Source organism: Sinocyclocheilus rhinocerous, unplaced genomic scaffold, assembly GCF_001515625.1.
Source record: "Sinocyclocheilus rhinocerous isolate Xijiao unplaced genomic scaffold, SAMN03320098_v1.1 scaffold418, whole genome shotgun sequence".
Taxonomy (NCBI): Eukaryota; Metazoa; Chordata; class Actinopteri; order Cypriniformes; family Cyprinidae; genus Sinocyclocheilus; species Sinocyclocheilus rhinocerous.
In genome coordinates, this window is record NW_015651146.1 from 663,598 (window position 1) to 689,413 (window position 25,816).

General features: G+C 36.5%; 4 protein-coding genes across 9 annotated transcripts in view; 2 read left to right on the forward strand and 2 right to left on the reverse strand.

Annotated features, from left to right (window-relative positions):
- Positions 1-935: 935 nt before the first annotated feature.
- Positions 936-2,327, reverse strand: LOC107712678 (ubiquitin carboxyl-terminal hydrolase 21-like). Of its 3 annotated transcripts, XR_001636815.1 has the most exons (6): positions 2,225-2,327; positions 2,057-2,143; positions 1,906-1,984; positions 1,667-1,774; positions 1,453-1,567; positions 936-1,227 (listed from the first exon to the last, which is right to left on the reverse strand). XR_001636815.1 is itself a non-coding variant. In XM_016517989.1 (5 exons), the coding sequence occupies exons 2-5, from the start codon at positions 1,982-1,984 to the stop codon at positions 1,137-1,139; spliced, it is 393 nt and encodes a 130-aa protein (XP_016373475.1). In that variant the 5' UTR covers positions 1,985-2,143; positions 2,225-2,324; the 3' UTR covers positions 936-1,136. The 3 variants fall into 3 exon arrangements, 2 of the variants coding, with proteins under 2 accessions (XP_016373475.1, XP_016373476.1); XM_016517989.1 differs by having other exon boundaries at positions 1,906-2,143; positions 2,225-2,324; XM_016517990.1 differs by lacking the exons at positions 1,906-1,984; positions 2,057-2,143; positions 2,225-2,327 and having other exon boundaries at positions 1,667-1,889.
- A 1,410-nt stretch (positions 2,328-3,737) lies between these two features.
- On the forward strand, positions 3,738-11,740 carry LOC107712679 (rho guanine nucleotide exchange factor 3-like). The gene is made up of 13 exons (XM_016517991.1): positions 3,738-3,939; positions 4,154-4,211; positions 4,325-4,387; positions 5,657-5,701; positions 5,990-6,097; positions 6,545-6,709; positions 7,178-7,240; positions 7,314-7,410; positions 7,489-7,565; positions 8,325-8,582; positions 9,916-10,086; positions 10,220-10,412; positions 11,197-11,740. Exons 1-13 carry the CDS (start codon positions 3,899-3,901, stop codon positions 11,442-11,444), a joined length of 1,587 nt encoding a protein of 528 aa, XP_016373477.1. The 5' UTR covers positions 3,738-3,898; the 3' UTR covers positions 11,445-11,740.
- A 2,061-nt stretch (positions 11,741-13,801) lies between these two features.
- Positions 13,802-16,582, forward strand: LOC107712708 (ubiquitin carboxyl-terminal hydrolase 21-like). 4 transcript variants are annotated; one of them, XM_016518041.1, is made up of 7 exons: positions 13,802-13,969; positions 14,779-14,971; positions 15,349-15,402; positions 15,502-15,619; positions 15,848-15,962; positions 16,132-16,254; positions 16,337-16,579. In XM_016518041.1, exons 2-7 carry the CDS (start codon positions 14,816-14,818, stop codon positions 16,410-16,412), a joined length of 642 nt encoding a protein of 213 aa, XP_016373527.1. In that variant the 5' UTR covers positions 13,802-13,969; positions 14,779-14,815; the 3' UTR covers positions 16,413-16,579. The 4 variants fall into 4 exon arrangements, with proteins under 4 accessions (XP_016373527.1, XP_016373528.1, XP_016373529.1 ...); XM_016518042.1 differs by having other exon boundaries at positions 16,340-16,579; XM_016518043.1 differs by lacking the exon at positions 15,848-15,962 and having other exon boundaries at positions 16,337-16,582.
- Positions 16,583-17,233: 651 nt separating this feature from the next.
- uba1 (ubiquitin-like modifier activating enzyme 1) overlaps positions 17,234-25,816 on the reverse strand; it is an 11,266-nt gene continuing 2,683 nt past the window's right edge. The window contains exons 6-23 of the mRNA XM_016518034.1: positions 24,927-25,024; positions 24,690-24,836; positions 24,317-24,493; positions 24,088-24,195; positions 23,868-23,948; positions 23,174-23,326; positions 22,912-23,077; positions 22,605-22,801; positions 22,441-22,505; positions 22,156-22,351; positions 19,994-20,068; positions 19,710-19,899; positions 19,457-19,545; positions 19,279-19,371; positions 18,999-19,190; positions 18,809-18,910; positions 18,333-18,433; positions 17,234-18,219 (exon numbers count right to left, since the gene is read on the reverse strand). Of these exons, the coding sequence (XP_016373520.1) occupies positions 18,084-18,219; positions 18,333-18,433; positions 18,809-18,910; positions 18,999-19,190; positions 19,279-19,371; positions 19,457-19,545; positions 19,710-19,899; positions 19,994-20,068; positions 22,156-22,351; positions 22,441-22,505; positions 22,605-22,801; positions 22,912-23,077; positions 23,174-23,326; positions 23,868-23,948; positions 24,088-24,195; positions 24,317-24,493; positions 24,690-24,836; positions 24,927-25,024 (2,366 nt within the window). The 3' untranslated portion in view covers positions 17,234-18,083. The remainder of the gene's footprint in view (positions 18,220-18,332; positions 18,434-18,808; positions 18,911-18,998; positions 19,191-19,278; positions 19,372-19,456; positions 19,546-19,709; positions 19,900-19,993; positions 20,069-22,155; positions 22,352-22,440; positions 22,506-22,604; positions 22,802-22,911; positions 23,078-23,173; positions 23,327-23,867; positions 23,949-24,087; positions 24,196-24,316; positions 24,494-24,689; positions 24,837-24,926; positions 25,025-25,816) is intronic.

A 25,816-nucleotide genomic window follows, 5' to 3' on the forward strand; every position in this document is an offset into this window, starting at 1 on the left:
GTGAATTTTTTTTTTCAATTTAAAAGAAATGTTTTCTATTTTAATATATTTGAAAAAATTTAATTTATTACTGTGATGGAAAAGCTGAATTTGGCATTCTTCAGTGTCATTATAATAGGCCTATGCTAAAATTACATTTTAAAATATATAATTATAAAAAAGTTATTTTAAATTTGTAATAATAATTCACAATATTACAGTTTTAACTATTTTTGATCCAATAAATGCAGCACTGGCGAGCATAAGGGACTTCTGTCATCTTAATCAGTCAGTCAATCAATCTATCTATCTATCGATCTATCTATCTATCTAATCTCAGATCTGCAATAACATATTTCTTTAATGCAGTATCAGGGTGAACTGAAATAAGTGAACTGGAGTCATATGTATAAAATATTAATTTATTAAAGTAAATTAAATGTGGGTTACACTACCTACAAATCCCTCTACATCTAAACTAAAGCAAACATTAAAAAGTTGGGTTTTTTTTGTTGTTCTTTTTACATACACTGGATTAGTGTTAAACCTAAATATCAAATTTAACACTAGATCAAAAAGATTTAAAGTGGAGGGATTGGGCATTCATTTATGGCACATTATTTTTCATGTCATTCCATAACAGAAACATAAGAGATTTTATATGATGGAGATCCTCATATGTGTAAAGCCAGACATAATATACAATGGTCATGTGCTTGCACAGTCAGACAAAGGTTTTATATAATCCACCATCTGCATTAATTACCCTGTTAATTCAGCCCTGTTTTTCCACTCTTAAGTAAAACACATTACAGCAAATTTCAAGTTTAAATTACATTAAGAATAAAAAAATGCAGAAAAAATAGTCCTTACATATCTACAGATTTTTTATTTACTTATTTTTTAATAACAGGCGTTTTTTTTTTTCTAAAAGAATGTGCTTTCCTGAGTGCATTAAGTTAATAAATCACATTGTTTAGTGTAGCAAAAATACCTCAGTAGCATGAATTTACAATGAAATTTAACAATTATGTAAAATGACCAGTTTTCAAGCTCATTCACTTTCTCCCAACATCACAGTGCAACTTTTTTCTGTGGTATCTGAAATTTGCCAAATAATCACTGAAGTCTCTCATAACAAAATACATTCTCTGCCCTCATTTTCTGGTGACATTGAGGCTTTTGAGCTCATAGAAGAGAACATATGCCTGATTGGACTGAAGCTTCTCCTCTGTTATTTCAGCAACACTGTAAAAGAAACAGAGCATTAATGTTTAAATTTTCCTCTGCTGAACTAAATTAAATATTATTTCTTTATTACGATAAATTCTAAAGTCATCAAACAAAGATAAAAAATTCTATATTATCTCTAATAGGAACAAATTATTATTCTTGTACGTCGTGTGAGAAAACTGGCCTTTAAATACCATTATTTTATTGTATAAAATAGGTCAGACAAAAAGCTGCACCCACCATGAGTCATTATAGTAGCACCAGCCCTCCTCCCCCCGACATGCAGCCGTGTAGTGTCCCATATTTACTGTGCCAGAATGATTGCATACTGCATAAAGATCGTACAGCACTGGACCTGAAAGCAAACATTCAGTAATATTTCATACACCTCTGCACATAACAATAATCAAAATTTATAATGTGTATGATAGTTATTCAGATATTAAGAGCTCACCGCAGTCAACAGGTCCAAATGGCCCTAAATCCAGCCCATTTAGGGGGAAGGAAACTGGCACTGTGCTCTTTGAGATGGAGTACCTTGACATGGTAAATCGATTTAAGTCTGAGATGGCAAGTTAAGTCTATGTACCTTTTGTAAAGCATGTACTTGGTCACAAGACCTTACACGTACTGCTTCACACCATCGATAATCACCATTTGATCAACTCAGCTTTGACCAACTGAAAAGGATACGCATTACGAGGATTCTAGAGAACCTTTGGATGGTCAGTCTTTTTGTGCTCTCAGTGCGACGGTTACACCGCTCACACATCTAAGAAACATACACATCCGTGGGTATCAGCAGAAGTTCCCATTTTAAATGCAAGCAATGCTTTTCACTCACCGGTGAGTTTTCTTTATCAAGTTTTTCCTCTTGTGAAAAGAGGTCTAGACACTCTCTCAGTGTGACAGTTCGTCCATAATCACTCTTCTGCAATACACGCACAAACAAAAATGATGACACATCATCTGCACAACACCAGAAGGTGAGGACAGGGCCTGAGAGTGTTACCTTTGGGATGGGGAAAACACATCAAAGGTGTTGGAGTAATGGGAGCAGACTGAACAGTGTAAGGAACTGCGCAGCTGACCGGAGAACAAATCTGTGACAGAAGGGAAAAAATACTTGAGCACCAGGTGCACCAGGATTTAAAATGGACTGAAGTAAAAAAAAAAAAAAAAGGGTTTATTTTTTTAAATTTTATTTACTAAATAATCAATAGACTATAACTATACAAATATACATTATGATGATGATCACAATTATTAATAATATTTTACCTTATTTTACTTTGGTATTTTATTGTTTTTAGACATTTATACACACTCACATATAAAATAAAAAAATCTATAAAATACAGAAACGTTTTGAAAGTTTAATGGTCAAATGTTTCTGTAAAAAAAAACAAAAAAAAAACAACAACAACAACCAAGCATTAATAAGGTGAATAATTTATGCAAACAAACAGTTCCATCATGAGACTCTAGATGGCACAGGCTCATAGGTCTTTTACATGCAATCTGCTAGCATTCACATCATTTACTACATGACACAAGCTGATTGGCCTCTGCTGATTCTGCAGCCAATAAGACTGCTTGCTCAACATTTAATTTTACAAGTTTGCTCCCATCACATTACGGAATCATTCTGCAGGTTATCATCTTTCAAGTGCTTGTGGGTGCACTTCATGTGGTTATGTCACTTTTCAAGAATAGGTAAAATTTTAACCCTAACCCTTTTTTAAAGCATTTGATTTGGTTTAAAATTAACAGCATCTAAAGAAGTGAGTTTTAAATTTAGTAAATCTGTATTAAATTAGCATGTATCCAGTAAAACCGGTAAATCCAATTTTTTTTTAATGCAGATTGCTGACAGCATTTGCCATGCTCAAACATTAAACCCTGTTATTGTAAGGAATTTTTTGATTTTTGATTTTTTTTTTGGTCCCAACCTGATTAGCCCTTACCGAGGCATTTACACTGGCATCCTTACCCATTCAGGATTTATTTTTATTTTTTTTTTCTTTCTTTTTCTGATAAATTAGGGTTTTAAATTTTAGATGTCCCAAATTTAGCTAAAATTGCAAACCTTGTAAATAAATAGCAATGGAAACGTATTTAGCAACCTCCTGAGGTTGACCATCACCATTTTGTGGTATTTTTTGGCATGGGGGAAAAAATACTTTTTTTGTTGTTGTAGGCCATACTTTGTATGTTTTGTCATGTATGAGCATCTTTGTCTCACGCTTCTGTCACGCACTGAGCTAGTCATGATCTCATCAACTGAGCAGTAGACACCACTGTATTATTTTCAGAAACGGGTCAGAAGGTTTGCTTTAACTTCCGTCCTCTTTGTCGATGGAGTTATGTATGGCTGGCGTAATTACACAGAGACTCAAAGATCTGTCAAGAGTCGTTAAGAGAGGTTGATTTGTCTTCGTTCTGCCTGACAACAGGAAGTACACGTTTTTTTCTTACACAGGATGTGGTATCAGACATGCAAGTGTAAGAGGAAGAGGGGAGGGCTGGGAGAGAGTGCACATTATCTTTTTTGTCTTTTCTTTGAAAAGTTGGAACAGGTGCTTCTAAGATTTATGGTCTGATTTTTAATGTAATACTCTTTTTTATTTATTTATCGGTGTTTCTTTTCATAAGCACATTTGGAGATGCTTTGAGAGAAGAAAAGATGGAACTTGAAGAGACGGAGGTTGATACATCACCTTCCTGGTATGACTTTTTCACAGATCATCAATAGTTGCTCAAACTAAAAATCAAAGACATTTCGGTGTGTAACTGTCATTCTGATCAGCTGTAGTGGCCTAGAAATTCACTATAGTTTAATAACTGAACTAACAGTTAATCATTTGGATTATATATCCTAAGATAATGCGTTCATGTCTTTTTCAGTGTCATACTTCCACTTTATTTGATTTTTATTCAGGTCTCCTGTATCTAGAGACAGGCTCCTCACATGCGCCAACCTGTCAGATATCACAGGGGTAAGTTTCGTTTTGGTCATAAACCTTATACATATTTTGATGGACAGACCTTAAACTGTAGGTCTTGCTCCTTTGAGGAACACCAATGTATTATCTGTTCGTTTTCTGAGCAGAAGAAAAGAAAACAAGACCCAAGTAGTGATGCTGAGAATTCAGCCCGAATCTTGGAGGACTGTGTAAGTTGTTATCTATGATATAAGATGCAACAGGCCTGATCTAAGTATGTTGTAAATCATTTTGATATTGTCTTCTAGAGTGCTAAATGTTTGAATGTGATTGTTTGAGCATCTGTTACAAAAACAGCCACAATATTTCCTGTTCATCTGTCTTTAGATGATCTAAAGATGATCTACTCAGCGGTTAAAGTTCCTCCCTATAAGCTTTAACTTAATCATTGATTTTGTATGAAGATGAATGTACATCAGTTGAGGGGTCTGACGTGGTGAAAGTGGCCTACATGTTTGTGCTCTACACCAAAACTTGTTGAGACCAGGTGACTCCATAACAATCCAATGGTTTTCCTGGTCTGTTACAAGACATCTAGAAAAGAGCACTCGTCTTTCAAGAGAAATGAAGGAGGGTTACAGTAAAAGAATGAAGCAACTTGTGCTCAGCTGTGAGTGAAAAGCTGACAAGAAAAAACAGCTTTACAACTCCGTTTCCTGTCTCAATCCGCTACATCCTTTGATTCCTTCGGTTCAATCTCGCTTGCTGTTGTCGTTGTTTCTTCAAATACTGGCACTTTTGATCCTGTGGACTTTTAGAAAATAAACTCTCACACTAATAAAACAGTGAGATGATGAATAGGTCAAAGCTGTTAATGTAAGGTGGGAATACAACACGGCTTGAATACTGTAAAAAAAACAATTAGAGTCTAGGACCAGAACCATATGTTTTCCAAATTGGGTCTGATCATAGTCTGTGGTGGAAATGACGTTGTGGAAATGGCCTAGTTTTGCTAGGGCCAACTTTATAGAATTTAATGTATCCTAAATACACTGTCATTCACACTTTTTGAAAATTTGACAAAATTACAGCTTGATTGGAAAGGACGCAAAAAAAAAATATATATATATAATTTTATAATAATAATGAATATATATATTCATTGTACATTGTTCATATTCCATATCAAGCTCTTCACTGACAATGTCATTTCCTTGATAACAAAATTCAGAAGTTGATCAAATTTCTTTTAATAAATAGTACAATTTTACAAAATTTTACAATCAAAAAAAAAAAAGAAAAAAAATGATGAATGCTGGAAAATAATCATAATATAGCAATGGTTAATAAAAAAGTGGCTGTAGTTGTGTTCTGTGTTACTGTTCTGTTACTGATGTGTTTACTGATGTTTGGTGGAGTAAACTCAAATAGACTGTATACATCTGCTTGTGGTTATATGCTTGTGCTGACATCTGTGCTACACTACACGTCTCTTTCAGGAAGACGATGACTTTCCCATCAATGACCACATGCAAGATACAGAGGTACAGAAATTAATATGCATCCTTGTTCTAGTACATTTCTGCTCTGCACAGTAACGGTCTATAAACTTTTACATCATGTCAAAACATCATGATCAAAAAAGTCTGATAAAGCTCAAATTTCATTGCTGAACTGTCTGTTAACTTTCTCAGTTTCAGTGAATGCCTTGGTGTTGCATGCTAATGGTCCACATTTAAACATCCGCTTGTTTTAATGATACATTAAAACATAACATGATACAAGTACATTTTAACCTTGACGCTTATTCTCTGCTGTTGGCCTCATATTAGGGTCCATGTAACAAAAGAGTCAAACCAGTAGACAAAAGTGCTTCAGTCACTGGTATTATAACACCGGTGAAGACCCCTGCACTGAAACGCTTGGGCCAGTCCATACAGGTACTATAAACCTCTTCATGCACTCACTCGGCTTTTCTCATCCATCTCATCCAGCCAAAATGTTTTAGCTTCTCTTAATTGAACTATCATCAACAATAACAACAAGAACTAGATTTTTGAGGGTTTTTACAGGGTGTTTGCATACTGTCCCAAATCAAAAGAGCCTAACTCCAAGCCCTTAGCCTTAGTATGAGTAATAACAGTTATATACACCTTATCAAGCGCCACTATTTGACTAACAGAGAACAATATTTTTTGTTATTTAAAGCGTATATATAAAAATCATTTCAATACATATGAATATATATATATATATATATATATATATATACCAATGTTATTTATTTCAAAAATCTTCATATGTATATATGTGAAATATATATATATATATATACTAAATGTGTGTGTGTGTGTAAATGTATATTTATGTATATTTATTTTCATCAGCGTTCTATCAGTTTCCGAACAGAGGCCCGTCCGTTGCCTCCAATGCCAATAAGAACACGTCAGAAGGCCTCTTCATTTCCACGGCGGCGGAGCAGCCAGCTGTGGAGTGATACAGTTGACAGTCTGAGCCACGAGCTTAGTACCAAAGAGATCAAGCGACAAGAGGTGTGAAAAGCTGCTTGAATTAACACCACATAGAAATGCTTCGTACTCTTTAAAGTTTATTTTTTGCATGATTTAATTCAATTCTTTATTAATTAAACTTTTAATTGGTTAAATTTCCCATGTTTGGGCTTTAATTTAAAGCATAAAACTGGTAGTTTTGTCTCATGTACCTTAATACCTTTTTAAAGAGCTTTCAGCTGCCCAACTCTGTCTTCACTACCTTAGTTGTGAAACAGGAAGTGAGCTGGTATACGAGGCCATATTCTCTATTTCAGTGTCAGAATTTCCTCTGAAATGCTCCACCGCACACTGCCAAAACTGACTGATAACTTGTGACAGTAGCGCAGTTATAAAAGTGTGCATATTTGTGGTATCTTCTACCAGAAGGCCTCATGAGGTTAGAAGTACCTGTACAGTTTTTACCCTTCATTTATGTATTATTTACCTCTTTATTTTCTTCACCTGCAGGTAATCTATGAGTTAACCCAGGGTGAGAAACAGCTCATTGAGGATTTAAGTCTAGTGAAAAAGGTTTGTGCAGAAATCAACAGGTTTGTTTCTACTGTCTTTATAGAAGTGAATTTAATTTCGACTGTCCTGACAGGTGTACTATGAACCCATGCTGAAATTAGACATCATGACAGAAAGTGAGCTGGGACAGATATTTGGAACCCTTGATTCTTTAATACCACTTCATGAAGGTAAATGTCAGTAAACTCTTTGTAGTTGTTTCTTTGAAACATAATGATGTATTCACAATTATTTACCGGTGCATTTAGATCTTTTAGCTCGTCTTGAAGGCCTTCGTGGAGCAGAGAAGACTGTGCAAGAGGTCGGCCCGACCATGATGGACTGGGTCAGTCTTATATTAGACAGCCTACCAACATGTAAAGATAATAACAAAACATTGTTGCAGTCCTTAATAATAACTGGCTCTGTTATTATTGATGCAACTCTAAAGGCCCGTTCACATCGAGGATGATAACCAAAACTATAAAGTTTCAATTATCGTTCAAATTCTATGAGAAAGGGGAAGTATGGGAGCCCATTTCCGCCACGGAATAAAAAAAATAAAAAAGGTAATTGAGACTTTTTGTCTCACAATTTTGAGTTTATAATCACAATTCAGACTTTTTTCCTTAAAATTTTAGGGGGGGGGGAATTGCAATAGAAAAGAAATAGAGAAAATAGAAATTGCAATAGAATAATACTTTTATACGTTACGTTTTATACGTAATACGTTACTTTTTTTTATTTTGTGGCAGAAACATGCTTCCATAGGGAAGTCTACATAACAGCTACAGACACAAATAAACAATATCATTGGAATTGCTATCAGAATGTTTTTTTTCCTGCTGATGAACAATAAAAACAATGACCAATCAGAATACACCCAACTTTAAAAATAAAAAAACGTGAGCATTTAAAGCAGCAGACAACAAAATGGCAGCTTGCGTTTATAATAAATAGAAGGATATCTGAAGTTTATAACTGAATATAACTGAAGTCTTATTTATAGTAATAAATAAAATATTGTTCTTGGTGTGAACGGGCCTTAAAAGTGTACCTACCCAGCATTTGAGTGGGTTATAAGCTCTTTTCTGTCTTTCCATAGTTTCCATGTCTGGAGGCGTATATCACATACTGCTGTAACCAGGTTGGGGCAAAAGCTCTGCTCGATCAAAAGAAACAGGACCGGCGGGTTGAGCATTTCTTGCGGCTGTGCCAGGAGTCGTCCTTCAGCAGAAAGCTGGACCTGTGGAACTTTCTGGACTTGCCTCGCAGCAGGCTGGTGAAATATCCTCTGCTGTTAAAAGAGATTCAGAAGAGCACTCCACCTGAGCATCCGGACGAAGAAGAGCTGCCACAGGCAGTGAGTTGAGATACTTCCACATATATACTAGCATTGGATATGGACCCAAGTTACTCGTTTCGTTCCTAATTGAACAAAATGGATGAGTGACTGATTAAATGATTCACACATATATTTGTGCCACATATCTATATGGGAGAAACAATAAGGGTAGTATGCTAGGTTGTTATTTTGAATTCATCAAGTCTTTTGTTTGGTTCAGGGTTATTGTTAACTAATGTTTTTGCAACTAACTGAAATAAGCTGAAGTACTAAAATTAGTAAAACTAAAACAGAAATAAAAATCCAACTTTAAAAAAAAAAAAACGTGAGCATTTAAAGCAGCAGACAACAAAATGGCAGCTTGCGTTTATAATAAGTAGAAGGATATCTGAAGTTTATAACTGAATATAACTGAAGTCTTATTTATAGTAATAAATAAAATATTGTTCTTGGTGTGAACGGGCCTTAAAAGTGTACCTACCCAGCATTTGAGTGGGTTATAAGCTCTTTTCTGTCTTTCCATAGTTTCCATGTCTGGAGGCGTATATCACATACTGCTGTAACCAGGTTGGGGCAAAAGCTCTGCTCGATCAAAAGAAACAGGACCGGCGGGTTGAGCATTTCTTGCGGCTGTGCCAGGAGTCGTCCTTCAGCAGAAAGCTGGACCTGTGGAACTTTCTGGACTTGCCTCGCAGCAGGCTGGTGAAATATCCTCTGCTGTTAAAAGAGATTCAGAAGAGCACTCCACCTGAGCATCCGGACGAAGAAGAGCTGCCACAGGCAGTGAGTTGAGATACTTCCACATATATACTAGCATTGGATATGGACCCAAGTTACTCGTTTCGTTCCTAATTGAACAAAATGGATGAGTGACTGATTAAATGATTCACACATATATTTGTGCCACATATCTATATGGGAGAAACAATAAGGGTAGTATGCTAGGTTGTTATTTTGAATTCATCAAGTCTTTTGTTTGGTTCAGGGTTATTGTTAACTAATGTTTTTGCAACTAACTGAAATAAGCTGAAGTACTAAAATTAGTAAAACTAAAACAGAAATAAAAATAAAGGTAAATTACTGAAACTTTAACTGAAATATTACTGAAACTCAAAATATTACAAATACTACAATAGTATATAAATAATACTAAAATAACAGTAATTTAGTTTCTGTTTGAATCAGTGTTTTTACAGGTGAAAAACGGAAGAAAAAAAGAAAATTGTAATACAAGGTTAAGATGCAGTGGAGCTACCTTTATCGTTGCCTGTAAACAATCGGTTGAGTGATTCAATGATTCACTTTTCAAGACACTGCAACCAGCATATCCTTGTATTTCTTGTTTCCTCAGATAGAACTAATCCAAAGGATTATTACAGAAGTCAATCTTAAAACTGGAGAGGCTGAGTGTCAGTTTTACAGACGGGGGCTGTGCTACTCAGAAGACAGCCAGAGGGTTCCAGAAATCCAGGCATCTCGTTTTTTATACTGCCATGGTGAACTGAAGAGTACTAAAGGACAGGTAACTGCATATTTTTCTTCTGAATCTACACTTTATCTTTTCAACAAATGTATAGCAGATCATTGCAGTTTTTTCAGTGCTTAAACTAAAAACAATCCACACAGATATTTTACTTCTCATTTCTCCTCTCTAGAAGCTGCATGTGTTCCTTTTTGAGCTGGTATTGGTTTTGACCCGACCAGTGGCGCAGGACAGGGAAGGACCAGCACAGTTCCAGGTGTATCGTCAGCCCCTCCCAGCTGCTCACCTCCATCTGGAAGACCTACCTGATGGAGAGCCAAGCAGCTCTGGATCATTTCGTGGGGCTTTTACGGGCAATGATAAAGGTAGTGGCATTGCATCTTACACTTGTACTAATTTTTTTTCTTTCAGTTTGCAAGCATATGACTTATGTGGGATTGCAATAAAATGATTACTATTGAATTTGAATAAACATTTTTTAGTTTAACATCAAGTGTTTAATTTCTTTTCACTGTGTGTTAAATTTTTAGATTATTATATAATATTCAGTAATTTTAATATTTATTTAAAAATAATATTAAAAAAAATATATATATATATATATATTATTTATCAGTTGCTTAAAAAAATAAGAAAAAATTAAGGTGACTGGGTTTTTTTTTCTTTTCAGTTTGCATGCACATGTCATGTAAAGAATAGCAATTAAATGATTAAAATGGAAGAGATTTGAATTTGAATAAACCATTTTTTTTTCTTGCAATAAAAAAAGGATTTAAATTTACTAGTGATTAAACATTATTTTAAAATGGTTACAGTCATATCAATGATTTTGTTTGACAAAGGTGTTGAATTAAATTCTTTTCACAGGCAACATAACCTAAATTGTTACATTTTTCAATAGTAATTTAATTTTTTTTTGATATTTAAAATTTTTAGCATTTTAAAATTTGTTTTAAAATAATTAAAAATAATGATATGTTATAATAAGTTTGATTTACTATTGCTTTTATAATGCATGCATTAGAGGCTTAAATTTTTTTACTGTTTTTGTTTATTTGTAATTCTACATGCTTTTTATTTGACATTGGAGGTGTTCTAATTGCTTTCGTTTCATTCTAATTCCACATTTTTCTTCTAACTCCCTCCCAGTGAAGAACTGTTTTCGTGTGAGCACCACAGGGCGCTCCAAGTCTCAATCCCACAGCCTGCAGGCTAATGACTCCTTCAATAAGCAGCAATGGATTTCATGTCTGCGCCAAGCAATGGTCCAGTCACGGGACAGACAGGCTCAAACCAGCCACTGCAAACCCTCTGAGCATTTAAGCCCTGACCCTGCCCTCTATAACAACATCGCTGAACTCAACCTTAACTCTGATGTGGAGATGCCAGACACATAGACCAGGGCTACCGGTGCTTTCCAGTTCAATGGTTCATTCACAAAGACAGGATTTCACTTTTATTGTGACCATGACAGCCAACTTTCTCAGGACAAATGAGATCACACAGCTGCTGTCTCACAACCTCTCTAGAAACTGTGAGAATAAGGTCATGTAGCTATATTTGTATACTTCATATGTGGATGTTTGTTGCTGTCAAATATCTCATAAGGGGAGTATTTTATATTAGATTTATGCTTCTTGCTTAACCGGTTTTATTGGAATATATATATATATATATATATATTTTTTTTTTTACATTGAGAATATTATGTGATATTTGTTGGATATATGGTTTAGGCTATGGGACATGTGAACTCTCAGTTCCTCATTCCTTTAAATTGCGCACCATTTCCATCTCATATAGTTAAAGGGATAGTTCACCCAAAAATGTCTGCTGTCAAAAATGTTTACCCAGAATTGTTCACCCAATTCTGTCAATAATTACTCGTTCCAAACCTGTAAGATCTTCGTTCATCTTTGGAACACAAATTAAGATATTTTTGATGAAATCCGAGAGCTCTCTGACCCTCCATAGACAGCAAGGTAACTACCATAGTCAAGGCACAGAAACGTAGTAAGATCATAATTAAAATGGTCCATGTAACATCAGTGGTTCAACCGCAATTTTACAAAGCTACGAAAATACTTTTTGTGCGCAAAGAAATAAAAAATAACGACTTTATTCAACAATTCTTCTCCCCCGAGTTAGCATCTACCAGCATGCGTTGTGCTACTCTCGAGAGTAACACAACGCATGCTGGTAGATGGTAACTGAACCACTGATGTTACATGGACCATTTTGTCGATGTTCTTGGTACCTTTCTGGGCCTTGAACGTGGTAGTTACCTTGCTGTCTGTGGAGGGTCAGAAAGCTCTCGGATTTCATCAAAAATATCTTAATTTATGTTCCGAAGATGAACGAAGGTCTTATGGATTTGGAACAATACGAGGGTGAGTAATTAATGACAGAATTTTCATTTTTGGGTGAACTATCCCTTTAATAAACAACAACATTTGTGCAATCTGAACGGTAACTAATCTTATATGAGTCCAGGCTTTTTGTCATTGCACTTTGGCAGCATTAGGGCTAACAGTAGGCCTACTGCAAGTCTTTCATTGATATAACCTAAATGTAGCCTAAATGCTTATTTTCTCTTGATATAAAGCAACTGTATTTACGTTTTTACATTGAAATATCAGTTTCAATATCATTCTGATGGTACAGTGACTTATAATAAGGCGACTGGCCTATTACAAATTTCCGCTAAAAGGGCGGGTTGCTTTACGGCAGCAAAGCAGCAATCCACTGTCATTACCACAGTGATATATTTACGACAGTAAATTCCACTACTGTAGGGGGCTCCAAAGTCGCAAAAATACACATAACTGCATTCAGTTGCTTTAAAGGTATTCTGTGCCATTTATAAAAAGGTATTCGTTCCCATTTTCCTTTCAGTGCATAATGGTTACCGTTTTGTTTTCAATAAACTGACAACTTCCATAAATGTGGACCTTTTTAGTTTTTTATCACGGTTAACAGCTATCAATATGCATAACATGAATTTCACCTAGAGTAGTGCTAGTTGTCACTTTTAGTACAGTTTTTACTGACAGTAAATTTTTCTATAGGCACATACCTTGAAGTCTTTTTGTACATTTCTCAGTAATGATATGTTAGTTGTTATGTTATGTTAGCTCAATGTTAATTCTGCCATTAGCTCTTAAATGTTGTTCGGGGTCTTTTTGCTGAAATAAAAAAAAAAAGTTCCCTTTATCTAAATGGCATGAGACTTTGTACCGTTGCCAACGCTTGCTAGCTCTACAAATAAAAATAAAAAAATTGGATTGATATCTGGTTTTGTTAGTGTGAAAAATTTTTTCACACTCATGATGTTTGAGACCCTACATTGAAATGAATGGGGAAATTATAAAATCAATACTTTTTCTTTTTAATTCTCTCTTACATAATTTGTCAAATAAAATTCAGCTACAATGCAGAATACACACAGAAATGATGGAGTGACGATCCACGATGGAGAATAAATGCAACCACACAGACACATAACGCCACATACAGGTTCACATACAGGAAAGTGTCAATTTATTATTATTATTATAATTATTAAATGTTATTTTAATAAATAAAAAATGATAATAAATATTATTATAATTACTGCAATTGCAGTTTAATATAATGACTGTGAGTAGCGTGCGGACACCGTCTCCTGTCAGTGTCAAAGCTGTTCTTAAGCAAAGGCGAAGACATCGCTAATTATAGAAGGTCCTAAAGAGAGAGGAAAGATTAGCCATGATTAAAGCTCGCTCACAAACACAGCGATAGGACAGACAGTTGATCAGCAGGTGTAATGAAAGCACAGTAACACTTAAACATTTTCAAATTGGCCTTGATGTTTGGATAGAAACACTGGCGCTGTTTGACCATCAATCAAAAAATAAGTGGAGACGATACTGGGTATTTACGGGTAAACAAATGTTTATGTGATCATTTTATGTAAATAATAAAAATTTTTATGATAAATATCCCTTTTAAAAATAAGACGTTTTTATTTAAAAATTTTCTCTCTCTCTCAATACTTTTTGTTAGATTAATGATTGTGCTATACTGTTTCTAAAATAATTAATAAATATTATAGCCAACTATCATAACAGTGCTGTCTTTTCTATAGCCAAGTGAATTATCACCTCTCTTTATATTCACTTTAAGTGGAAAATTCTCTCAATAATTAAACTACATTAAAAATAGATAATGCAGATTTTATGTAAATAATAAAAAATTTTATGATAAATATCCCTTTTAAAAATAAGACGTTTTTATTTAAAAAAATTTCTCTCTCTCTCAATACTTTTTGTTAGATTAATGATTGTGCTATACTGTTTCTAAAATAATTAATAAATATTATAGCCAACTATCATAACAGTGCTGTCTTTTCTATAGCCAAGTGAATTATCACCTCTCTTTATATTCACTTTAAATGGAAAATTCTCTCAATAATTAAACTACATTAAAAATAGATAATGCAGCAGTCTGCATTAGCTTTTTTGAGTTCAACTAATTTACACATTTTTAAATAAATGTCTTGACTGAACATAAAATGTCAAGTTCCCATCACTGCAAACTGACACACTGTCAAACAATGTGACCATATTAAATATTCATGCTACAGTGCATGTTGGGAAGAGGACTGAATCACAAACCAGTTTTTAGCAATATGACTTGCTTAATAAATAAGATATTCAAAGGAGTTTTCATTATTCATGATTCCATTCATAGGTTCACTGGCAGGGTTGCCCGGCATGCAGACGTGGTAATGCCAAGAGCTGAATCCGCTGTAATGGACAACTCGTGTCAGGCCCTGTGCCGCACCTTAGTCACTCAAAATGGCCTTCAGCCAGAGAATGTGGACATTTCACAGTCAGTACTATACACATCCATCATGGGACTCCTGCTGGTGACAGACAACGAGGTGAGACAGTGTTGCACCATTGACACATTCTGTCTGAAACCTCATGCTGTATTAGTGTGTTTGACACAATAACTGGCCTATCCTGTCAACTCTTATATACTGGAAACAACAGGCCTAGCTTATCTGCAAACCATATTAATAATTAATATATATAAAATACATGTGTTTTTGCACCTGTAGGTGTTCACAGTGAGTTAAGTATATCTGGTCTTAACCTCAGTGTCATATGTGACAGTGTCTTCCCTCTCTGTTATAATTGGATCATAGATCTATAAATGGACACTCAGTCACTGCAGGAGGGACAGTAAATGGCAAACCTGTTGCCGCTTGTGATGTAATTGAGGAAGTCTCACTGACAGTCATTTTTCATTCTACAGAGAGAGCTGCAACTGGGAAATGGACAAGTTGGACTGCGCAACGTTGGAAATACTGTATGTTCTAATTCACAAACAGGCTTTAATGCATATGTTTGCAAGAAAAATAATGGTATTCTCTCCCATCCATATTCAAATGTTCTCTTTTGTTTTTAGTGTTTCCTCAATGCGATCGTGCAGTGTCTCTCTCACACTCATAGTCTTCGGAACTACTGTCTGATGAGAACTTACCTTCAGGACAAGCACTCCAAACAAGAACCTGTGCTTATGAATGGTAGGCACACTTCAGCTGTCATTTATTTACTAGGGGTGAAGTGGTACAGCAAATCAAAATCTGAGTGGTTTGGGCTGCATGGTTATTTAAAAAAAATAATAAAAAGTTTTATTTGAATTATTATTTTATTTTACATTTTATCTATCAATTTAATGATTTTAAAATCAGACATTCCTCTACTCCTCATCTACTTTCTTCACAATATTTTTGTTGATGACTTTATTGTAGAATTCTCTAAAGTTTTGGCTGGCTTGTGGGAATGTAATGGTGGGGAAACCGCAGTGAATCCTGGGAAGTTTTATCACGTGTTTAAAGAGTCAGTGCCTTATTTCAGTGGCTATAGGTACGTTCAATATGAATTATTACAGATATCTCTTCAGATTTCTCTGATTAACACAGTATTTAAAATATGTGTTAGGGTATTGGTGTTTAAAGATATCATTCTCAGTTGTTATGTATATAATATTTTGCAGACGAATAATCTATCCATTTCATTTCTCACTCACACACAGTCAGCAAGATGCTCAGGAGTTCTTGCGGTTCCTTCTGGACAGGCTACATACAGAAATTAACCGTCGTCCATCCAAACGTACTGCAGTTATGGAAATTAAGGAACCAACATACACACGATCCAGGTACTCCACAAAGAGACAGATCTTGAAAGGAGCAATCTGATCTGAAGTCATTTAGATCCTTTAAATCACTCATTGTCTCCAGCAGGATTTCAGAGGAGGCCTTTGCAATGTGGCAGAGGCATCTTGACAGGGATGACAGTAAAATTGTTGGTAAGTAGTAGCACTGTTAAAATAATGATATGATAATAAGTTTTACCAATAAAATGAATGAATAATTTTGCATTAATAAGCATACATAAGTCCTGTAGCAGATCTAGGCATTTGGAGCTGGTGGAGGTAGAGGCTTTCAAAGAAACTCTAATAGTGCGCTGCAGGACCAGCTTACAACAAACCCTGAACCAGACTATTTAAAACGACACTACAAACAGTCGCAAATGTGAAGCACATAGTGGCAGCATCACGCTTTCAGCTTTGCAGAAGGTATGAGATAAATCGGTATAGAAAGCGGCGGGGGTATATACAGAAAAAACAATGGGACAATGTGCTATCATTGGAAGGCCAGTAAGAGTTGGATCATTTAATTTACAATAAAACTGACTCAGAACACTGTAATAGCCTAACTGGAGAGAATTTAAATCAAAAAGGTTAATATCGTGAAATGGCTTAGTTAAATTGGAGTCTTACATAACGCAGCACATGAAAATGCTTTAGAAAATTAATTTTCTAAACTGTATAAAATCCTATTATCTAGATCCTAATAAATTGTTGACCCAGACTACTTATTTCTGCTATTTATTGATATAACATTAAAAAGATTATGAACATAACGTTTATATCCATGAACGGCAAATATATTTAAATTGTGACTTTTCTTTCTATTAACAATGAAATACTCCAGGTTGAAAAGTGTACTGTGCAACTTACCGACTGAAACATTGAAATATTACTGATAACCAGTTTGATTAATTGCAGATTCTTTTTATTAACTTTAGATACATTTTAAAAACAACAGTAGCAAAGAAAAGACAATAAAGCAAGAAAATGTTTTCAACTTTATTCACTAACACACTAAGTGCTCCCATTACAGATTAAAATCCTTTTTTTAATATACTGTAATGTTTTTTGGAGTTTAACAAAGTAGAAAGAATACAGAGTTTATGTTCTACAAGGTGTACACCAGAAATCTGCCCAAAAAAAAAAAAAAAATGGGGGAGGAAAAAAAAAATGGTTATGTGCAAGTTCCTGAACCCAACCCATACAAAAGCCAGAGAGGCAAAGGGATGTTCCCACTGGGCCTATGGGAGAGCAGGAGTTCAGTAAGTTGACCAACTCGCTCAGACCTTGGCCAAAAAGGGTGCTTCAAGTTACATTTAAATGTGACATCAAGCCAAGGCAGTGAACTGAAAAAAAATTAAATGAACATTACCGATTTTTCTCCTTTGTACTTTTTTTGGCATCAGTCAATATTTTACTCCAGAATACAAAGCAAGATGGTGCTGCCCACAAAAGTATCATGAGGACAGGAACAAAGACTGGTGTGAAAAAGATGATCGAGAGGGAGGGAGTGACGAGTGGTGTACAGATAAATTCATACACTGAAGCTGTGCGTTACAACAACCAGTTCAAATAAGTTACAGCCAAAGATTCACATGCTCCCCATAGTCCTAAACATAACCAGCCTGATTGATTCATACCCTAGAGAGCTCAACCAGTTGGGAAAGAGGGGTGTTAGAGATATAATACTTATATATTTCAGTTACTGATTTAAAAAATAAACAAAAACTGATTGGTTTCTCTTTGGGCTCTCCAAGCATACTGATGCTCCCCATCCCCAGTGGGCCGCCCTCTCCCGCCTCTGACCGCTCCCCTTCCCTACCCAAACAACCCTCTCAGCGGATGGTGTATCTGACGTAGGGGACCTCTACATCCTCTTCTGTCTCGTCGTTGCAGCAGAGCTCAAAAACTAGTGCTTTAACATGCTTCCCCAGTTTCTTCTTAGACACCTTAGTCACGATCTCAGTCATCCTATGAAAACAAAAACAGAGCCAAACATTTCATTTTCTTCCATCTCATATGCCTCAATTCCACCTACATGATTAGAATTCAGTACGTCGCTAAGATAGGAAAAACCAACTCACGGCAGGTCCAGTCGTTCTTTAAGCTTGGCCGCAGGCATGAAGAAAGAGTAGAGCATGGAAACTCCCTGAGAGAGCATAGTGATCTCCAGTTTGTGTTCATTCTGAGGGAATAACAGAGTGTGAACCATGAGTACACCAGGTCAGGTTTGCCTGCTTCTACAAGGGATGGACACAAATATGGCATGAAAATATAGCAAATAACCTTCCTATACCTTCCTACCTTCCTATTAGATTTCTTATAACTTACTAATTTATGCAACTAAACCAATCAGAATCTGTTATTAAAAGTTTACCTTTTTAATTTCACACTTGAAATACTTATATACTTAATAAAAACTTATAGTCCAGAATAACAAATTGGGATAGGGTTAGGGTAATTGAAGTAGTTGTTTCATTTATCTGCCTAGTACTAAAATAATCTTCAATGTCCACCCCTAGTTTCTTCAAATACATCAGCAATGAAATTTAAGTATTACCTTGAAATAGTCCAAGAACTGTCGGAGTGTCATTTCTTCACCATTGGGCTGAATGCCCTTCACCTCAAAGCGGTCCCAAAGTGTCCAATCGATCTCATAGTACTATTAAAGAAAGCAAATGTGTCAAAGTAGCTCATTCATTCAAAGGGATGCCAACTCTGCTGCTGTAATGGAGAATGATGTTGGTTACCTTGTGTTTGGGAGCAGCTATGGGCTCAGAGAAGGCAAAGAACGGCAGAGCAAGGTTCATGAAGCCGTTCTTGTAGGACTCGAGCTTCTTGTGCCCCTGAACGATCTTCAGCAGCTCCAGACACACCAGACCCACCACGGCAGCTGTCGTCGTGGCGATTGCTGGAATGATTTTTCCAGCAATGAGTTTGCTCTGAAAGAAGAAAAAGATAGGTGAGGATCTGCGATGGTGGGATTTGCCTCCCAAGACAGTTGAGAAACCATTTCATTGGCCCTCTCACCTTGTGTCTATCTGCAGGAGGAATGTCGTAGTTCTCTGCTCTTAGATTAGAAGCTGCTACGATGAAGTCCATATGAAAGTTTGTTTCATCGTCCTGAGGAAGAGAATTTAATTAGCATTTTAACTGAAGTTCATAATTTCTAAAGGCTGGAAAATTGGGGTTGTGTCATAAGCGGTACCTTTTCAAACTCAATGGGACAGAGCTTGAATTGAGAAGCTGCTTCTGCAGAAGGCAACCGTGTCTTCAGTTCTTCAAGCCTAGAGTCATCTGAAAACAGCCCGATAATAAAATGAGCAATGTTTGGGACAGTGAAAACTATCATTTGCTTTAGCATCAGGTTTAATTCGTTGCAGAATCACTGTATAAAATCTGAAAACAAAAAGGATGAGCTCAGCATCAGTTTCAAAATCCACATCCACCACTTCTCTTACCGATTGATGCATTGGCACTCTGCAGCTCCTGATCAGACACGTGGATCTTGACTCCTGACTTGGGTGTGAACTCAGGCACTTTAACATCCTGCAGCAGCTTAGTCAGATCAGAACGCTCAGTGGAGCATGGCAGGCCATATGACTGGGCAAATAAGTTAGCTGCTGCCATGATGTAGTCCATGTGAAGATCCTACCAATCACAATGATATCAAGACCAATCATTTTTTGTTACATGAAATTTCAAAACAATCTTTTATTTGAGTCTTTTCACAGTGAATACTTACATTGTTAGTGCTGAATTCTAATGGATGAGGACATCTCTTTGGACCCGACCAGAATGGCGCCCCAGAACTTGTAAGCTAGACAGAAAGAGCAGAAGATATTAAACTAAATGTTTGTTAAAGTTGGCATGAAATGGAAATTCAAATGCATTTTTATTGATTTATCCATGCATGTTTTTTCCCTTGTAATTTTTAACCAATTTCATAACTCAATACTCCAGTGAAGTCAGACTTTCTCCATTCTCCCCTTAAATCATGTCCCATTCTTACAAATTGGCTGCAAGCTTGCATTCAGATCTGCCTCCATTCAATCAACATTCAATAAACACAAAAGTCCATCCCTACATTTTTCCTTTTTCAAAATCGGTTTCACTCAGATGTAAGGCACAATACTTAAAGGTTCTGATATAATTTTTAATCAAGGAAATAATAAAATATTTTGCCAACCAACTTAAGTTTTTTAATAAATCTTTTTTCTTCAATATGATCTCAGGCCAGTTGTATAACCTTGACAATTTTGACTTTATGCCTCAATAAAACCGAATTTAAAAATTCATACATAATACATTGAAGTAGTGTTGTCAAAAGTACCGACGTCAGCACTGAAATTTAAAAAATGTGACGATACAAGCATTTGCCGCTAGCATTGAGCGGTTGTGTGCATTCTCAGACAGCTCTGATTGGCCATTGTGTTCTTGTGCTCAACAGATATGTCTGTGTCGGATCCGTCTGTGAGCAGATATATGATATCATCCACTGATATCACATAATTTACCTTTATTCCACACCGCTCTGTCCCATCTCGTATAAACGCGCTGATCATTTCCTGCTTTTATGAAGCATAATCCCTCAGAAATAAGCAATAATCTGATTGGTTAGCTAGTCCAGTCTGTTGTGATTGGCTAAACCGCCTCTAGTGCGCATCTAACGTCCCGCCCCTCACCTCAGCGACATGTGCTCTGGTTGTATTGTAAACAATGACGTCGTCTATATTGCTTATCAATTTGTACCCGATTGAGACAGAGGATATTAGTGAAGAGGATCGCGCAGAACCTGTGCAAGCACGGCTCTTAATGATCCATGTTTAACGCTTCTCATAGTTATGTGAAAATAAGTGTATAAATGGAACAGTTCATTGTTTGAGCTGAGTTGGTGTTCTGAATGAGATTGAGAGAGAGACATATTTTTCTTCCTCTTCTCTAAAGCAGCGCAGCATGGCCTCGCCCACTTCGTTGCGTGTTCCCGAGGGCGGGGTTAGTCCCTACGAGCTGTTTTTGCCAGAATTTTAAAAGACTCCGAAAATCTCCGTTTGCATTGAATTTAGCACCGCAACTTTGCAGATGTTGTTTATGCTCAAACAGCAACATTACACACTAACTAACGTTAAAAAAGTGAAATCGCAATCAACCACCAGCTCTGATTGGCCATTGTGTTCACACCACAATGGTCAATTGTGATATCGGTACTTTTGACAACACTACATTGAAGTCATTGTATTTATAAACAGCAATTGTAATGTATTTGAATACATTAACCCTGGTGCTCCTCGCGTGGCTGTCAAAAATAACCTATTTCACACCAGAAATAACATTTCATTTGTGAATGTAATCTATTTTACTTCGATAATGTTTTTGATATTTCATATTTTCACACATTCGCAGTAGTTATAACCCATTACCTGTTAACCACTTTTTGAGCATAGACCTGAAAATAACATTTCCAACTTAAACTGTTGTAAATCATGAATGCTTTGCAGCACAGATTTAAGTTTGGTCTCTTTTGAAAGAAGACACCTGGCAGATTATTGCTTTTATATGAACTATATTTTCCAAAACATGTTTTACTCTAAAACAAGACAATAAAAGCCATAAATCCAAGTTATGTTCCAAATTTGAGTTTGACATCTCAAAAATAGGCTTTCACTAAGATTTTGTTTGGGTGCAGTTCCAAATGTTTCCACTAGATGAAACTTTCCACTTTTTCAAACCATTTTTTATTTATTTTTTTTCCCACAAAGCAAGTGCCAAACCCTTTACCAAGTTTCATACAATTCAGATTAAGTTAAAAAAAAATTTCTAAAAACACCAAAATGTACAATTTTTCAGTCAAATATTTATGAAGAGAGTCCAATGATAGCTGATCAAATGAGAACAGACAGGCCTCACCTGGTCTGGGGGGAAATTGTGCAGTAGCTGACGGATGTTGTTGTTATATTGACACTGCCAGTGGTTGCGGGCCCAGACTACACAGTCCTCCCAGCTGTGTGGGTAATCTGTCACCAGGCTCTTGTATACTGCCTCCAGCACCTCCAACGGCTGCGCTCCAGGGAGCTTCAGTGTGCGCTCCATAAACTTTGGGTCTCTGGGGAGGAATGAGAACAGTACATATTTAAATGGCCGACAGCACCACGTGTGGCAAATTTACGGGTTGTTCAGGGAGATAATACTTACGTCATATACTGCAAGGCGTTTTCAGCAGGCTGTTTGAAAAGTCCTTCAAACTCGTCACGAGCCCACTAAGAAAGCAGGTGGGTACAGACAATTTAGGTCAATCAAGGTAATCAAGGCTCAAGACACCAGAAGTTCATCCCAAAGAAAAGGTTGAAAAAGGTTACCTGAAGGGTGTGTTCGATTGCATTAGGGAAGTTTTTGAGCGTGCAGATAGGAATGGACTTCTCTGGAGGGTCCTGGCTGGAGCTGTACGACTCTGTGAGGAAGGGAATGACCACCTGCACGTTCCCTTTGGTGCCTAGAGTACCAGACTCCAGCAATGGCTTACAGTAGTACACACACCTCCGGTCCATATACATACCTGGAAAAGGAAAGCATGCGGAGTCGATTTCACACAAGCAGCTATTTGACAGTTAAATTTTGAAGTAACCTACATGACCAACCACTTTGCTTTCTAAAAATCTTACTTACGGGCATCTACATTGTCAAGAGCATTTGTCACTCCATCGAGGCTTTCAAAGAAGTCATCATCATAGATCTTCTCAGTGTCAGGCCCTACACGGTTCTGATGACCCGTGATGCGGATTGATGGGTTCATCTGCTTCACGGCTGCAGCGGCAGTCTCGCTCTTCATCTTCTGCTCAGAGGAGGAACAAAACGATCAGCAACCATTCAAGGAAGACATTACAATCAAATTCTCTTCACTTTTTCAATCTGTGTAAGTGAATCTCACCGTAACGTCCCATGGCCTAAAGAGGAACTGTCGATTGAGATTGGACTTCTCTATGGTGTCCATATCAGTAACTATGACCTCTCCTTCACCACTGGCCAAGCCCATCATAGCAAAGTTTTTCAGCAGCTCACAACCAATGGCTCCAGCACCAACCTGAACACGGGAAACAAGTCACTAAACTTAATACTTACACTAAAGCAGTGTTATTTTAGTATAATTTATAAACTATTTGTTTTTAGAATTATAAATTAGCTTTAATTTATTTTGACTAATAATTTTATACAATTGTCATTATTATTATTTTTTAACATTTACAAATAGTTTTAACTTATTTTTTTATTTTATTTCAGTTAGTAATTTTAGTACTTCAACTTTAACTTATTATAGCTGGTTGCAAATGCAACGTTTCTCACTTTCATTAAAGTTTTAATCTAATATTTATATTTTGCTGCAATTAAAAATACTTTTAATAGTTTTAGTTTACAATAACAACACTTGACTAAAGGCAAAATCTAGTTTGGAGCAGTTAATTCTTGCAGCATAAACTTGCCTTGTGATAAATGTGATTTTAAAAGGTTTTGTTTGATTGGATCAATATAATTTCAGGGGGAAAAAAGCAAACATTGTGCAATTGCATAATTGGCTTGGTATAATCATCTCCCATTTTGACAAATGGCCAATTTCAGCTCCTCACCAGAAAGTATCGCTGTTTGGCCAACAGCTCCTGCAGCTTGGACCCAAAAACAGCAATCTGGCCATCATACCGGCAGTTCCTCTACAGAAAACAGATGAATAAATTATTCCTTGTAATAAACTAACAATCTTTTGGGTGAGATGCATGTAGCTCCACTAGCATCAAAAATACTGAAAAACATGAATAGATCTCACAAGACAATGGTACTAGCAGCACTTACAGGTGCACACTCTTCCTCTGTCAGAATGGCATCCTCAGCGTCAGATAAGCACTCCAAAGCATCAAAATACAGCCACTGCATGATGGGCATAAACTTCCCTGTGCAAGCCTGAAGAAAAAACCCCAAAAAACAATAAATAATAGACCATGACAGAGGAGTCTAAGACAACATGTTCCTGCTACATCTCTTTGATCCCAAGCTCAAAGACAATGATGGGAGACTGTATTACCTTCATAACCTCCTGGGCAGCAAGCCCACCAATAAAGGCATTGATGGGTGCCAGGTCTCCGGCAGCCACGCAGGACAGTTTTTTGATGATTGCCTGGTCCAGCTGCTCTTGCTTGGCAGATCCGGACTGCGCAGCATTCACCTCTTCAGCCAGAGTCACAAGCTCGTCCGCATCAGACTGCAGCAGTATGGAGAGAGAAAAATATCACTGCTGAGTCACGGAGACTGATATCCACAACTCAGCATTCATATGCCATTAAACAGAACACTGCGTAGTGGTTGAGGCATTACATTTCTTGCAGTTCTTGGCAAGAATAAACTTGAAAGTGGATTGGACCTTATGCAGAAATCTAACAACTAACAGAAGTATTCACCTGACTCCAGGGCTTCGGTAGACGACTGTGCTTCTTCTCAAAAGCGTGCAGTGCCTGAAAGCCCACGTGCAGTTGGCCTGGACGATCAAATTTGGCAAAATCAGTCAGCATGAACTCTGGTTCGGCCATGGAAGAGGACAGGGATTTCTGGTTGAAGAAAGAAGTGTGCATATGTAATCCACTTTTTCACTTTACATGAGTTCTACAATGTTAATCTCAGCATGGGCGTCAACTTACAAAGGCAACTGTCTTGGGCATCTTCACTTGTGTGACAATACCACCTCTCACATAGTCCGAGAATGAGCTGGTGTTACAGATGCTGAAGGTGTAAGGACCTGACGGCAGAGGACATCACAGTCATGAAACAGCCTATAAGACTGACCTTCGAACGGTGTACAGTTAACAGCATACCTCCTTAAACAGTAACAAGTACAGTGCTTTGGCCTCTGAGACCAGGAACTTATTTCCACCTTCCTGTTCCTGTAGGACAGGGGTAGGTGACTAAAGTGATCAGTAGCTAAAGTGATTGACATTTGTTGCCTTATGCTGATCCAGTTACATTTTAAAAAGTAGGTCGACACAAACAGCAGTTAAACCTGTTAAACAGCCATAAGCAACCATAAATAGTCTAAAAGTTCCAGACATCTGAAATGGTTGTAAATTTGCCAAGACGTAGACAAATGTGAATGCCTTGACACACAGTGAGGAAGATGAGGCAAAGAAGAGTCCAATGAAAACAGTTTGAGCACTTTTTGATGTTTGTCAGCAAGCTTTTTGCAAAAAGCCTTTTCATGCTTAATTATTTCGCTAAATGACACTAGTAGTTTAACAAGTGATTTTGCCTCAGCAAAAATCCAAGGGGGCCTAAAAATTACGTAAAATTATTTTATAGCTAAAACTACTAAATATCTAACTATGCATCTATCTATCTATTAGATAAATTAAATAAATAAATACACACACACACACACATATTGAAAAATAATGTAATCTACTTTTATTTGTGACTTCTAGACCTAAAAATCATGAACATGAATAAAATATCAAAATGCCATGTGCATTTGTATAACAAATATTGTAGTTATGCCGAACACTAAAATATTTTATTGTGAAGTAAAAAACGTTCT